This window comes from Ceratotherium simum, chromosome 24, assembly GCF_057802395.1.
Source record: "Ceratotherium simum simum isolate JZ-2026a chromosome 24, ASM5780239v1, whole genome shotgun sequence".
NCBI lineage: Eukaryota > Metazoa > Chordata > Mammalia > Perissodactyla > Rhinocerotidae > Ceratotherium > Ceratotherium simum.
The window spans coordinates 28496378-28511617 of record NC_141923.1 but is presented as its reverse complement, the minus strand read 5'-3'; the positions used below and the strand labels follow the sequence as shown (position 1 = coordinate 28511617).

The following is a 15240-nucleotide window of genomic DNA, read 5'->3' as shown; positions in this document are numbered from 1 at the left end:
ACACCCTGCGGGCGCCCAACACTAAATGAGGACGAGGCGCGGACGCGGGAAAGCGGGGCGCTAAAGAGGGGCTCAGCGGCGGGGGCCGGGGGCCGCTACCTCGGTGCGGCGGTACAGCGTGGCCTCCCCGAAGGCGCCGCGGCCCAGGACGCGGATGGGGATGTAGTGCAGCTCCTCCTGCTCCGCCGCGCCGCCGCCCGCTCGCGGCCCCGGACCGGCGCTGGGCCCCGGGCCCGAGTCCCCGCCACCCCCGGACTCGCTCCCAAAGTCCGAGTTGATGGAATCGCAGTGTCGCTCGTACTCGCCCAGCACCGACATGGTGGCGGCCGCGGGACCGCCCTGCGTGTCCCGGGCGGCGCTGGCTGTGCTCAGACCCTGTCGCTTCAGACGCCGACCCGCGGCTCCGTCAGCCCCGCAACCCCGCGAGGCTCCATGGTGGCTCCGTCCCCTGACCCGGAAGCAGTTCTGGGTGCTTCCGGCCCGCCGGGGTTTTCTCTGCCCTCGCTGGCTCGCTTGCTTTGTCTAGGGGCCGCGGTTTCTCTCCCTCCGGGCGGGCCCGGAAAGTGAGCCCTGCGGCGGGGTTGGCGGGCGCGGGTGGGGACCGCGTGGAACCGAAGGGCTCAGGCAGAGGCAAGGGCGTCACCCACGGGTCTGTAGACCTTTCCCCCAATTTCTGGCCAGGTCCCCCAGACAGTTTCCAGGTCCCTAGGGTGTCCAGTCTCATCTTGGCTCCAGGTCCATCTCAAGAGCAGTGAGTGATTAGGGAAGCAGTCCCTTTCAGTTGGACAGCGCTATTTCTTTAGAGAGAGAGTATAATAAAGATATTATTTCTTGTTGTTAGTGACCTCCAGTCGGTCCTACTCTTAGCGACCCTGTGTACAGCAGAGCAGAACCCTGCCCGGTCTTTTTGCACCATTCTCTCACCCTCCAGCGCTATATCAGACAGTGCTCTCCTGCTGTTCATAGCGTTTTTGTGGCCAATTTTTTCACTCTTTCCTAGTCTGTCTGAGTCTGGAAGCTCTGCTGAAATCCTGTCCACCATGGGTAGCCCTGCTGGTATTTGAAATATTGGTGGCATAGCTTTCAGCATCACAGCAACATGCTGCTGATGAGAACCGACAGACTGGTGGTGTGGTTCCTTTACTGGGAAGCGAACCCTGGCCACAGTGGTGAGAGCTCCAAATCTTAACCACTAAAGGACCAGGGCTGGCTAGGGGAGGGAGGATCACTCCCATAAGATGCTCTCTGGCCTCAAGTCACTAAGAGAATTGCAATGCAGTGAAAAAACGTGTTCCATCAGTTATGTCACCTTGGGCAACATCACATCTCCAAGCTTGCTTTTTAATTGTAAAATTAGGGGAATGTGACCTACATCACAGAGATAACAGCTAACATTTATTCCGTGTTATGTTCCTGGCACTATACTGAAAGGTTTTCTTTCCATGTATCATCCCTCTTAATCCTCATATTATTCCCATTCTATAGAAGGAACTGAGATACAGAGAGGTCAACGTAACCTGCTTAATGTTACACAGCTACTAAGGGAAGCCAGGAGTCAAACTTAGCAATCTGGCTCCAGATCTTTTTCACAGAACAGGATGTGTTGGGGCTTAGAGAAGGTCATGTGGCTGGCCGCCAGGGTGTATGTAGGGTAGAAGCAGAAGACGGAGCCACAAATGTTTTATAGAGTTTGGCTTTTCCTGTGAGCAATGGAAAATTATTGGAGATTTTTAAGCAGGGGAGTGTATGATTAGTGTGACTGTATGTCCTGATTTGCTGGGGAAGTCTCCATTTACGCCTTTTTCCCCTAGCATAATTGAGAGCTTTCTTTTGCTTAAGTGCCCAGCTCAGACAATAAATGATATGGTCACCTTACTTAAGACCAAAGTTAAATTTTACAAAGAACTCTGATGACAATGTGGAGGACAAAGACTGGAGGCTGGGAGACCAGTTAGGAGGCAATTTATATTCTAAGAAAAGACGAGGCACTGAGGTACTATCAGTGTGAGTGGAAAGGAGGTCCAGATTTAGGAATCTGAGGAATATTTAGAACTTTGTGATCAGTTGGAATGTGGTTGGTGAGTTAAATGTGCAAGTCCAGGAGACTCACTACGTAGATAGTGATAGCAAATATAGGAGGAAAAGAATTGGTCGAATGGGGTGAGGGGTGTGAAGGCTAATGAGTTCCCATTGCTCTGACCTCTCTACAGTTCACCAACGTTCCTTTTAAAGGATGATATCCTACACTCTGCATAACATTCCAGGTCAGGTCTGAATAGGAGAGCACAAGGGGACTTGTCTCCCTTGATCTGGATCCAATATTTCTATTAGTGTGCCAGCCTTCATAATGATGGTCTGCTTATACCGAGCTCGCACTTAACTAAACTTTTTTCACATCCAATCTAATCCGAAGTAATACAGCTGTCCCACCAGATCACATCACTCCTTCTTTTCATCACAATGCTTAATAAAATACTGATGTCTTATTATGTTTACTTTATTGACTCTCTCATTCATCAGAATAAAAGCTCCAGGAGAGCCTGGATTTTACGCTCTAGTTCACAGCTACATATCATAAGTACCTGGAAAAGTGCTAGATATTATATGCTTAAAAATTATTTGTTGAATGAATATCAAGTCATTATTATCTCATATATATAACATTTTTAAAACCTCAGTGCAAGACTGACTGACTGATAACCCCTGTTAAACTTTATTTTGTTGGTTTCATTCCAGGGTTCTACATTATACAGATATTTTTGAATTTGCAATTCATTCATTCAACAAACACTGAGTACCAACTTGTGCCAGGTACTGGGTTACAACAGAGAACAAAACATGGTTCCTACTCTCATGGAGCTTACAGTCCATGTTAATAGACAACTAACCAGGCAATTATAACTGTATAACTGCTATTATAAGGAAAGTACAAGATTCTAGAAAGGCATTTAGGAGGGGCATCTTTCCAAGTCAAACTTGTTGGGCTAGTGAAGGCTCCCTGGAGGAATATCCAAAATGTTAAGTCGGTGATGGCTAAATAAAGCAGGGAGATCATTCCAGATAGAGGCCATTCCATCTACCTCCTCCTATTAATTAGAAGGCATTTTGAGAAGAGGTATTCCTTCTTATTTATCTGGGTCCACTCCAGAGTTTAGCTCAGCACATTAAACAAAATACATGTTCAATAAATGTTTTGTCGAGTTAAAAGAATGGAAAAAGTAATTACTTAAAATCAGAAGCTCTGACTTGCATTTAGTAAAGCTGTACAGGTTTCAGCCAAAGCTTAAAAATTCATTCTTTTGGCACTTTTGCAATGAGGAACTAAATAGCTTTCTGTAACTTGGTCAGCCTGATATTGTTAATTGTTCTAGTTATAATGCGTAGATATAAGCTTAACAGACAGATGTCCTGTTCCATCTTAGAGAATATAGAACAGAAACACTCATGCTCAGTTCTTTATTATACTGGATATAAATGAAACTAAACATCTGACCTTCGAATATTTACAAACCCAGAAACACTCAACATTCTAAACGTCTAACTGATTTTAAAGTGCCTTTGATCAAAAATAGATTATTTCCATGTTATATTTTAACAAGTGAATAGTTAGGATGCTATATAGCAGAAGTTTCCACTTGTGAATGGCAGATTCCCAGGGGCCACAGAGTTACTGTAAAGATTAAAGAATTTACCAAAGTACCAAGCAGCTGTCCAATCTGGTAGCCATAGCTACATATGGCTACTGAACACTTAAATTGTGGCTCATTTGAATGGAGATGTTCTGTAGCTGTAAAATGCACACTGGATTTCAAAGACTTTATATGAAAAAAAGAATGTAAAATATCTCATTAATCATTTTCATATTGACTACATGTTGAAATACTATTTTAGATGTATTAGACTAAATACATTACTAAAATTAATTTCACCTGTTTTTTACTTTTTTTAATGTAGTGCTAGAAAATTTAAAATTACACATGGGGCTCATGTTATGTGGGACACCACTGCAGCACTGAATAAATAATAATTTGCCAAACATGTACTACCATTTAGTAAGAATATGATACTGTTAAGACTATTAAATTTACGTTTTGTTGAATTCATTATTTATGTTCTCTAAAACATTAGTGAGAAATGACATTTTTAAAAAAATTTATTTATTCCCCCCCCAAAGCCCCAGTAGATAGTTGTATGTCACAGCTGCACATCCTTCTAGTTGCTGTATGTGGGATGCGACCTCAGCATGGCTGGAGAAGCGGTGCGTCGATGCGCGCCCGGGATCTGAACCCGGGCTGCCAGCAGCAGAGCGCGCGCACTTAACCGCTAAGCCACGGGGCCGGCCCAGAAATAAGACATTTTTGATGTTAAAATATTTATACTCAAATGTTGGGAACCACTACTTTATAGACTATAGATTCATTGACAAATTTATTATCTGGTTTTTTGAGGAAATGGAGGAGAGGGTAAATAAGAGGCTACCAGTGAATGTGCAAAGCACTTCAGGCTGACTGTTGGAAAGGGGCTTTATGAAAAACGTTCAACTGCAACTAAAAGGAAAGGAGAAAATGGCCTTTACCTGCTGGGACAGGGTTTTGCATAGATGTGATGGGCCAAAAAAGCAAATCTTGAGAGGTTCTAAATTGGGAGGGGTATTTTAAGAATGGAGGGCAAGGGAGAAGACCCTCTGCAGGAATAATACCAATAGCAGTTTCCAAAAGAGAGAAGCTTACAGAGAACGCCTGGCTTACAGAACCCTATTTGGTCTTTCTGAAGATGTATAATTCTTATTATTTTTATATACATATCATATATAATTCACATATTTTATATACAAAATATAATAAACTTTTACTAGCTCACAGAAACTTGATCCATCTAGAGTAAATAACACGATATTTTTCCTCTAATTCATCATGCATAATTTGCCATACTTTAAAGCCGAGGAAGGGCCGGGCCCGTGGCATAGCGGTTAAGTGCGTGTGTTCCGCTGCTGGCGGCCTGGGGTTCAGATCCTAGGCGCGCACCGATGCAGTGCTTGTCAGGCCATGCTGTGGTGGCGTCCCATATAAAGTGGAGGAAGATGGGCACACATGTTAGCTCAGGGCCAGTCTTCCTCAGCAAAAAGAGGAGGATTGGCATGGATGTTAGCTCAGGGCTGATCTTCCTCACACACATCCCCAAAAAACTGAGGAATATGGAGGAATTATTGCCAATCCAGCCAAAGAAGTACTCAAGAGTAACAGAAAAATACAACTAAAACGGTTTCTGCTAGCCTTTATTTGAGAAAACTTACACAAAAATCCCCAATCCAACACTTAGAAGTGAATCCATATAAATCCATGTGCCTCTTTCCATTACACAAACAGAAAAATGGCTTATGACAGGGGTTTCTGACAATGGTATAACAAAGCTTACTTAAACTGTATCATTCTCACCTATGTTACACAGACCGTGTTGAATAACAGGCTCAAAAACGAAGGAAAGCAGGTAACATCCTTGTTTTTAAAGCTGATTTGCTCTTGCACTAACTAGCCTTTTACCAAATGCAAATCATTTTACTTTTTAGATAAAATCAAGGTGTAATATCAATGAACTTTAAACCAAAAGCACAAATGTCCGAGTTGGTAGTTTTGGCATGAGTAAAAGGAAAGGACATGAAAAAGAATTTCAGTTTCACAAAGTCACATTTGGGAAGAAAAACATCAGCAAAATAAAATATTCTCCTGTCCTATCTTCTTGACATTTTGTCAGAACAAAAGACTATAACCAACTGAGTAGCTTTCATTGCTTCTAGAAAGTGGAAAGGCACCATTCAGAAATATGAAAGTGTATCTTGTTAGGATAATGGTACAAAATAGAATTTCACCTTTAAAAGTTTAAGGATGGACCTTAACCCACAAATTTGGTTATTCTCTTCCCTACCTGGGTACATCCTCTGTCGGTCAGAATACGTAGTACCACAGATAGGCTTGCTCAACATCTGCTGCCCTCAGGGCGAGGATTCAGCTGCTTGGTTCTCAGAACAGTACCTACCAGTTCTTAACAGCAGATGGCAATGTTGCATAAATTAATGAAAGAACCACTCTTAATGCCACACCAGAGGAATTATACAGGGAGTCAAAAGAAGGGGGAAAAAAAGGCTTCTGGGTTCCCAGTAGCTGGAACATTAACAGAACAGCCTGAGATTATAACAACATAACTCACTCCCTCTTCCACCTGTGTACCTTATCCAGGTCATCACAGCAGTGTTCTCTGTTAACTCCAGTATGCTGCCCAACTGCAAGCTGCATGGCCTTAAATCCTGTAATTCTTGCCAGTGCGATTAGCCAAGCCCTGTAACAGTCAGCAAGGCTAAAAAAGAGATTACAGAAAGGACAAACTGCTACCCACTTTCCTGGGAGAAGTGGGGAAAATTTCAAGTGATAGTATTTTTCAAACTGTTTACAAACATGGTCATTTGTATCTACACTTTCTCTTATTTACATTAGTATTGGCCTTTAGGCACCTCATATTCCCATAGCGATTCTTGGCTTTGCTTTGACAACATGTATTTTCAAGTATTTACTCTATTCATGATCTTCCCAGATGTGTTCTTTTTTATACCTCGTATGTCTTAATTTTCTAGATGGAACACGTAAGGACAGGAATTAAGTCAATGACCAGCCCTGTAAGAAGACCTGGTAAATTTTACTTATTTTTTTCTTGATAGAAGTTATGTTACAAATTCAAGCAACCACATATCTGACAAAGGACTTGTACTTAGGATATATCAAGAACTCTCAAAACTCAATAGTAAAAAGAACAGACAATCTAATTAGAAAATGGGCAAAGGGCATGAACAGATATTTCACCGAGGACGATACACAGATGGCAAATAAGCACATGAAAAGATGTTCAACATCAGTAGCCATTAGGAAAATGCAAATTAAAACCATAATGAGGTACCATTATGCTCGCCTATCAGAATGACTAAAATAAAAAATAATAATAATAGCAAATACTGGTGAGGATGCAGAGAAACTGGATCGGCCATACATTTCTGGTGGGAACGTAAAATGGCAGTCACTGGAAAAAGAGTAGGATGATTTCTTACAAAAATAAACATGTGCTTACCATACAACCCAGCAATTTCCCTATTGGGCACTTATCGCAGAGAAATGAAAATTTATGTTCACATAAAAACCTGTACATGAATGTTAACAACAGCTTTATTAGTAACGGCCAAAAACTGAAAACAACCCCAATGTCCTTCAATGGGTGAATGGTTAAACAAACTGGTACAACCAGACCATGAAATACTACTGAGCAAGAAAAAGGAACCAACTGTTGATACACCCAACAATTTGGATGGATTTCAAGTGAATTATGCTGAGTGAAAAAAGTCAATCTCAAAAGTTACATACTATATGATTCCATTTATATAACATTCTTGAAATGACAAAATTGGAGAAATGGAGAACAGATTAGTGGTTGCCAGAAGTTGGGGCTTGAGGGTAAAGAAGGGAGGTGGCGTGGCTATAAAAGGGGAGAAGGGAGGTGGAGTGGCTATAAAAGGGGAGCACAAGGGATTCGTTTGATGGAACTGTTCTGTATCTTGCGGTGGTGGTCTCACAAATCTACACAAGCGATAAAATTGCATAGAACTTACAATTACACTAAAAGAAAAAAGTTCAAGCAGTTGAGCACAAATATTTTAATTCTCTAAAATGAAATTTTCTTTAAGAGTTATGTACAGTTCAGAGCTCACTTCGATGAGGTGTCACATCCATCACCCTTTTAAGAGACATAAAATTATGAAAGGATATCACCAGAAGCTACCTAAACATTTCAGCTAAGGGTCAAGAGAAAGTTAGGGATGTTTCCACATGGAAATCCAAAGAGGACAATCAGAATGAAACAAGTTGTACATGGTCATACAAATCTTGATAAAGGAACTAGAGTGGAAGCCCAAGCTGGTGAGCAAGTGGGAGAAGAAAAGAAAATATGGTTCAAACAGATCACACGAGGAAACCCAGTACAAATGCTGGCTCTGGCACTATCTAGGTAACCCCTATTTTTTGTCATAGGTGACTCTAATAATAGTCCTGTTGTTGCAAAACCAGTCCAAATCCTACCAAGTTAAAAAGAAGTCCCTCATTGACTTGTTGGGTGTAGGCGGTAACCCATGTCCTCCCACACCAAGACATCAGTTCTGGCAAGAAAGCTCCAACGGGCCTCGATGGTGCTGTTGGTAGGATGTTTTAGGCCAGGCATGTCCCAGCGATGTTCTGCTGGCTGAGATACAAGGTGGGAGGAGACTAGGCCTTATTACTCAATCAGCTTCTTTGCCTTGAAGAAGCGACGCAGGTAGAAAACCTGCCAGGTGGCTAGTCCAATGAGGCAGAACATTGAAAAGATGCTGAAGTACAGGACCCGAGTATTTGTTGACTCTAAAAAAACAAAAGCGTTGTAAATGTAATGAAGTGAGGCTCAGCAGGCTAAACAACTGCCAGGGGGAAAAGGCAATTCATTAACTTCACTCTGATTTCAGATGGTTTTTTCTCAAGTTTTCATTATTCTATATATAAACATCAAAAATCACAAAGATTGGGGCCGGCCCGGTGTTGCAAGAGGTTAAGTGCGCATGCTCCGCTGCGGCAGCCGGGGTTCGCCAGTTCGGATCCTGGGTGCGCACCGACGAACCACTTGTCAGGCCATGCTGTGGCAGGCGGCCCATATAAAGTGGAGGAAGCTGGGCATGGATGTTAGCCCAGGGCCAGTCTTCCTCAGCAAAAAGAGGAGGATTGGCAGATCTTAGCTCAGGGCTGATCTTCCCCACACACACAAAAAAAATTACAAAGATTAGTACTATCAATTTGATACACTATAAACTAACTGCATATCACAGAAGAAATTGCTATTCCCTTGAAAATCTAACAAGGCTCATTTACCTGTAGCAGCAACAACACTGAAGCAAGCAATTATCTTTCCATACAACCCCCGCTTGGCAAAACTGAGAAAAGGGTACATCAGAATTTAAAGTTGGGAATCCGTCTCCCTTGTGCTTCACTTATTGAGAAACAAGAGCCGCCCTCCTCTCACCATTGGTATCCCGCATCTCTTCCTCTCGCTTCTTCATGTAGGCAAAATCATTCACGATGGACTCTGAAAGGTCTTCTAGGCGTCGTAACTCCACCTCTAAAGGTTTGAGCTTCTCAACTTTTGCAATCTGAAAAAGAAAGGAATTATGAACCCACTTCCCGAAAAAACTGCTCTGGTCAAGAACAAAAGACAAAAGAGGAGTCTTAAAAAGTTTCACCAAAATTAAAATCTCTTCTGTCATTATTCCAACATATTTTAAAATTTGGGCTTTTCCCCTTCCCTACAAACTGCTTATATATTTCCATCTCAGACTTTTTCTTTTTTTGGTGAGGAAGATTGGCCCTGAGCTAACATCTGTTGCCAATCTTCCTCTTTTTTTCCTTTTTTCCTCCCCAAAGCCCCAGTACACAATTATATATCCTAGTTGTGTGTCCTTCTGGTTCTTCTGATATGGGATGCCCTCCAGCACGACTTGATGATCAGTGCGTAAGTCCACGCTCAGGATCCGAACTCGCAAACCTGGTCCACTGACGTGGAGCACGTAAACTTAACCACTATACCACCAGGCTGGCCCCCTCAGACTTTAATACTTTAATTTTGATTAAAACCTCCTTACATTGCGGGCCAGCCTGGTGGTGTGGTGGTTAAGTTTGCACACTCTGCTTTGGTGGCCCGGGGTCCACAGGTTCGGATCCCGGGCACGGACCTACGCACTGCTCATCAAGCCATGCTGTGGCAGGTGTCCCACATATAAAAAGTAGAAGAAGATGGGCACGGATGTTGGCCCAGGGCCAATCTTCCTCAGGAAAAGGAGGAGGATTGGCATCAGACGTTAGCTCAGAGCTGATCTTCCTCACAAAAAAAAAAAAAAACAAACCTCCTTACAAATACTTTAATATGATAGGCTGTAAAGTAAGATATACTATTTTCCCAAGATTTCTGACTTTAATAAAGCACTTTACTTTGGCTTTCCACTCGTGTCTAAGAAATAAACAACTCTATTAGAATAAGTGGTTTTTAAAAACATTTTAAGTCTCTAACAACAATGCTTTTTTGAGTGCTCACTATGTGCAAAGCACTAAGATAAATTATGATCTCTTCTCTTAAGAAGCTCACAGTCTGGTGGAGAGGCTCACATAAAGCTATAACCATAATACAATGCATTATGTATAAACTTCTACAACAAAGGTACACATTAAAAGTGAAACAGAAAGAGGGGCTGAAAGAAGTAGCATGAGATTGATTATAGTTGGAAGTTATAAGCTTAATGGGAAGTGGGTGAGTTGGGTCTCACAGGTTGTGCAGGATTTTGAAAGAGATGAGGGGGAAAGACATTCAAGGCTGAGAGGAACCTGCAAATCAAAAAATGGAGGGAAGAAAGTACAGGCCATATTTAGGAGACCATAAGTAGTCTAGTCATAAGCAGACTGATGTGCATGTGCGTGCCCGCACTAATGTGTCAACACACGTGTTTGGGGGAGGGTGGTGGTTACTAGCAAATATAAGCCTCAAAAGTTAGGCTGGAGCTGGGGCCAGCCTGGTGGTGCAGTGGTTGGGTGCATGTGCTCCGCTTCAGTGGCCTGGGGTTCACAGGTTCGGATCCCGGGCGCGTACCGACACACCGCTTGTCAAGCCATGCTGTGGTGGTATCCCATATAAAGTGGAGGAAGATGGGCACGGATGTTAGCCCAGGGCCAATCTTCCTCAGCAAAAAAAGAGGAGGATTGGCATCAGATGTTAGCTAAGAGCTGATATTCCTCACAAAAAAAAAAGAAAAAAAAAATGCTGGAGCTGAACTGAGGAAGAGGAAGAAGAAGGTAGTATAAAGAATTAGACCTATTACTATATCCTCAGAATGTGATATGTATTTTATATCTTGTAATCTCACTTAATCCTCATAACCCCATGTAAGGTGAATATTATTATCCCTAAATTTTTCAGATGAGGAAATTAGGCTTAGAGTGTTAAATAACTTGTCCAAGTTCTTCGAGCTTGGTAGAGCTGGGATTGGCATCCAAATGTGAGTTTGTATTTTATTCTGTAGGTATTAAAAATGTGATGACGAAAACCAGATGATGACACCTAAGTCTTTTCTGAATCAAAGGTGAAGTGAACCAGCTATAGTAGGCCACAAGGATCTGGGTAAGCTGTCCAATTTATTAGTCAAATTTCCTAGGTTTCATACTTCTATTATTCTAATTTTTACAGACTAATAGAATAAAATTTTAAAACAAATTATCATAAGTATTCTCAGGAAGACCCACTTCACTTGCCAGGACTAAGCATTCAGTAAATATCCAGACTATATATCATAGTACAAAAAGCTGACAAGAAAACCTCCAACAAAACCTCCGCTGACTGTTGTTCTGCTCTTCTAAACATCTGATGTTCAAAATGTCTGTAAGAATGTGAAATTATACAGGTTTCATGAAAGCAGGCCATATTCTGGTCTACTCTCTTCCATGGCTGGAAGGATGTGTGTGTTGCAAACAACTTGATAAAAAAGCAAAGCCTATTTGACAATGTGTACCATAGGATCTCCACTAGGGGGCAGCATTCCCCTTACAGGCTGCATTTAGCTGTTAAATAATCAAAGATAAGAACTACAGACTTCGTTTTATTTTACAAATGAGGAAACTGAAGATTCCATAAAGATACTCAGTCCTTTGGGTGGAAGACCAAGACTAGCAGAACCATGGTCTCTTGACTCCCTATCCAGGGTCACCAAAGCATTTTTTAGCATCAAAACCGCAAAGCTCTGCTGTAAAAGGCAAGCAAAACTGATTCCCTGACTTCCGAAAACATACACATTCAGCGTGTATAAATCCTATCTTTCAGGCCTTAACCATGAAGCCTCCTTTAACCACTCCTGTCCACAACGACTCCCTCTTCCGTAAAGCCCTAACTTAGACTGTGCCACACAATTAATACTCAATCATACATTGTTTTAATTTTCATCCTCTCCCCCACACTAATTCGGCCCTTGAACTCCAGAAAATTAAAATGATGTATACTTTGTATAGCCCCACATACCTGACACATGGCAAACACATAGCTGACCTGTCATGCCTGTTCTATGCCTTCTTCAATGGAGCCAACTTTCTCATAGCAGATAAGTGCTGCTGGTTCCCTGAAGCAAGTGCTTCCTGTAATGTTCTAAGAGCACTGTGCATCTACTTTCACTCAGAATTCATTTCCATGAGGCCCACTGCCTAGGAGCAAGTCCTCTCTACCACAGTATCTATCACTCTCACCTGTAGAGTAGGTGCTGTTTGGAAAAGCTAAAAGTTATAAAAGCCTTTCCCTGCATATTTACAACACCTCCAAAACAACTGCAAAATTACTCTTCTTAAACTATATCCAGGGTCAGCCCCGTGGCTTGGTGGTTAAGCACGCGCGCTGCGATGCTGGTGGCCCGGGTTCGGATCCCGGGTGCGCATCGAGGCACCGCTTCTCCGTTCATCCTGAGGCCGAGTCCCACATACAGCAACTAGAAGGATGTGCAGCTACGACATACAACTATCCACTGGGGCTTTGGGGGGAAAAAATAAATAAAATCTTTAAAAAAAAAAAAAAATTATATCCAAATCTTCCACTCCTCTAATGATGATTTGAATCTAAAGAGTTCAGAGTTTTATGTAACTGTACCAAGGAAAGGTGTTAACTCTGAAAAACTGCTTCTTAGAAGACATGTGAAACCAGCCTCTGCAGAATTGCTAGATTCTTTTCCTGGTGGAACACTGAGACTCAAGAAAGAAGCTTCTTGTGGTAAGCCAAATTCAGTCCAATTACTTTGTTATCTCCACGCCCCTCACCACAGCCCCTGCAAATTTTAGAAGCACAGCAACAGAAGTGGAGACCATCTAGTCTAACACAATCAAGATAAAGAAGACAGATCTACACCCAAGGACAAGACTACTTGTATGGGGGCGGGCGGGGTATGTGAATCACAAGCCTCTTCACAGAGGCCCAAAAGTTCAACAATGTGCCAAAATAAGTCCAGATAATACCGCCAATCTTAGAGCTAAATGAAATTTAGCAACATCCCATTTACTCTGTCATAGCCATTTGGCAGTTTCCAAAGAGGGTAGAAGGGAGCCAAAATCTACTGAACTGACCAACTATGTGTCAGGTGCCTCACCCATGTTATTTCATTTAACTTATGTCAAGAAAGGGATTTTGCACTAGTACATAGAACCAGAGTTCCTCCTTCCTGAGGGCATTTGGAGAAATAAAACTTTTGCAAAGTCTTTAGCTGTTGCTCCAACTAGGGCAACTGTGTTTTCGGTGTATCTGTTGATAGCAAATGACAGACTAATAGAACCTCTAGGCAAAAGAGGATTTTTAGTTGTGTTGAGAATGCTGACATCCACAGCAAGACGGGACATACACAGCCCACGAGTTAGAGGATGTGTCAGATAGCTCCTTCTCTGTGGGTCAGTAAATGCCTTCATTCTCACAACTGCAACATGAGACAGCAAGTCCCTGCCAACAGCTGCTCTAGTTCACAGACCACAAACTAAAAAGAAATGGTTCAACTCACATACTGATTCTACAAAGATGCCCCCCTCTGACAGGCAAAAGATAGTGATGAGAGGTCCTTAAAATATAACAGAGGGAATCAAAGGTGCTTTATTTCTGAGGACACAAGCATTCTTTCTCTTGTGTGTGTGTGTGTGTGTGTGTTTTTTTATATGTGTGAGGAAGATCAGCCCTGAGCTAACATCCATGCCAATGCTCCTCTTTTTGCTGAGGAAGACTGGCCCTGAGATAACATGCGTGCCCATCTTCCTCTACTTTATATGGGACACCACCACAGCATGGCCTGACAAGCAGTGCGTTGGTGCGCGCCTGGGATCCGAACCTGGGCCACTGGCAGTGGAGCGTGCACACTTAACCGCTACGCCCCAGCGCGGCCCCAGCATTCTTTCTCTTTAAAGAATTCAAACTACAAGACTCTCTGCTTCTTTACCATATGGCAACCATTCTGTCTTCCAAATAATATCATCTTACATTTGTATTGTGTTTACATAGCAAGTCCACATGCATTAACTAATTAAATCCTCCACAACAATTTAGTAGGTAGTGTGGTACTCTGCCCAGCTATTAAGATACTGATTACTACTGAATTTTACAGGACCCCCCGGGATTTCAGAATTACAAAGTCCACAAATGTGAGGGAGAGATATGTTGGATGTGAAGAAAATTAAACAAATGTGCCACCTTCCTGAATCTAAATACTGATGCCAAAGAGCCAAAATCCTCTGGAGACAAAGGCTCTCCATTACCTCAAAGGCCTGAAATTAAATGCCTCAAAACCTCTACATATGCTCAGTGCTCTCTGGTAATTAACCCAGGAACAAGTGCTTCCATTACCCATGTTCTTGTCACAGGCATTAGCCCAGAGACAACTAGCAGCTATTTCTAAGCAGAGTTCAAGGGAGCCTAGCCATAGGCTGAGAAAAGGGCTGGTCTTTGGCCTGTGTCATAACCACTTCTCCTCCTCTGTCTCAATTTGGTCTGCTTTTTTGGGGGGGGAACGGGGGTAGGTCACCAAAGAAAGTAGTGGGAGGAGTTTCTTGGTTAAGAAACAGAATTTAGTGCTGTGTTGTAACCATGTGCGTAAAGAAAAGCTTAGGACGTGCCTGACTTCCGAAGCAGGAAGTAGGCAAAGGAAGCGCTGTGGTTTCCTTTCTGCTAGGGATTCCCCTCTTGGGTTATGCAAAAGGTCAGGAAAGATAAAGGCTCTTTCCCGATGTTAACAAAGTCCAAGGATGATGGAAATTCCAGGAGGTATAGGGGTTCTAAAATGTTATACAACAGTGATGTCCACATCATTCTACACGTCAACTCACAATACCATCTGTTTGAGGAGAACAAGCTATGTCTCATGGCTAATCAAGTGCTCTGCTATTTAATACATACCACTTAATATAGCCATCATATTAGGGAAAAAAAGTTACTACTGGTAAAATTCCACAAAGTAGGAATTCAATGAATGCTTGCTTAGAGAATGGACTTAGGCTGATGATACAGCAGCAGTAATCAAAAACTGAAAATCATCTTACTGATTCTTCCACCTCATAACAACAACAACAACATTGTTCTTAGTGTTTTATACCTTACAACAGCACTTTAACATACCTTATCTTATTTAAA

At 42.3% G+C, this 15240-nt stretch overlaps 2 protein-coding genes across 3 annotated transcripts in view; both read right to left on the bottom strand.

Annotated features, from left to right (window-relative positions):
• The window catches only part of NEK9 (NIMA related kinase 9), a 37577-nt gene extending 37127 nt beyond the window's left edge, over positions 1–450 (bottom strand). For both annotated transcript variants that reach the window (XM_004426369.3, XM_087448177.1), the window contains exon 1: positions 100–450. In XM_004426369.3, the coding sequence (XP_004426426.1) occupies positions 100–318 (219 nt within the window). In that variant the 5' untranslated portion in view covers positions 319–450. The remainder of the gene's footprint in view (positions 1–99) is intronic.
• Positions 451–5258: 4808 nt separating this feature from the next.
• The window catches only part of TMED10 (transmembrane p24 trafficking protein 10), a 33619-nt gene continuing 23637 nt past the window's right edge, over positions 5259–15240 (bottom strand). Inside the window, exons 4-5 of the mRNA XM_004426370.3 lie at positions 9082–9208; positions 5259–8429 (exon numbers count right to left, since the gene is read on the bottom strand). Coding sequence (XP_004426427.1) covers positions 8308–8429; positions 9082–9208 — 249 coding nt within the window. The 3' untranslated portion in view covers positions 5259–8307. The remainder of the gene's footprint in view (positions 8430–9081; positions 9209–15240) is intronic.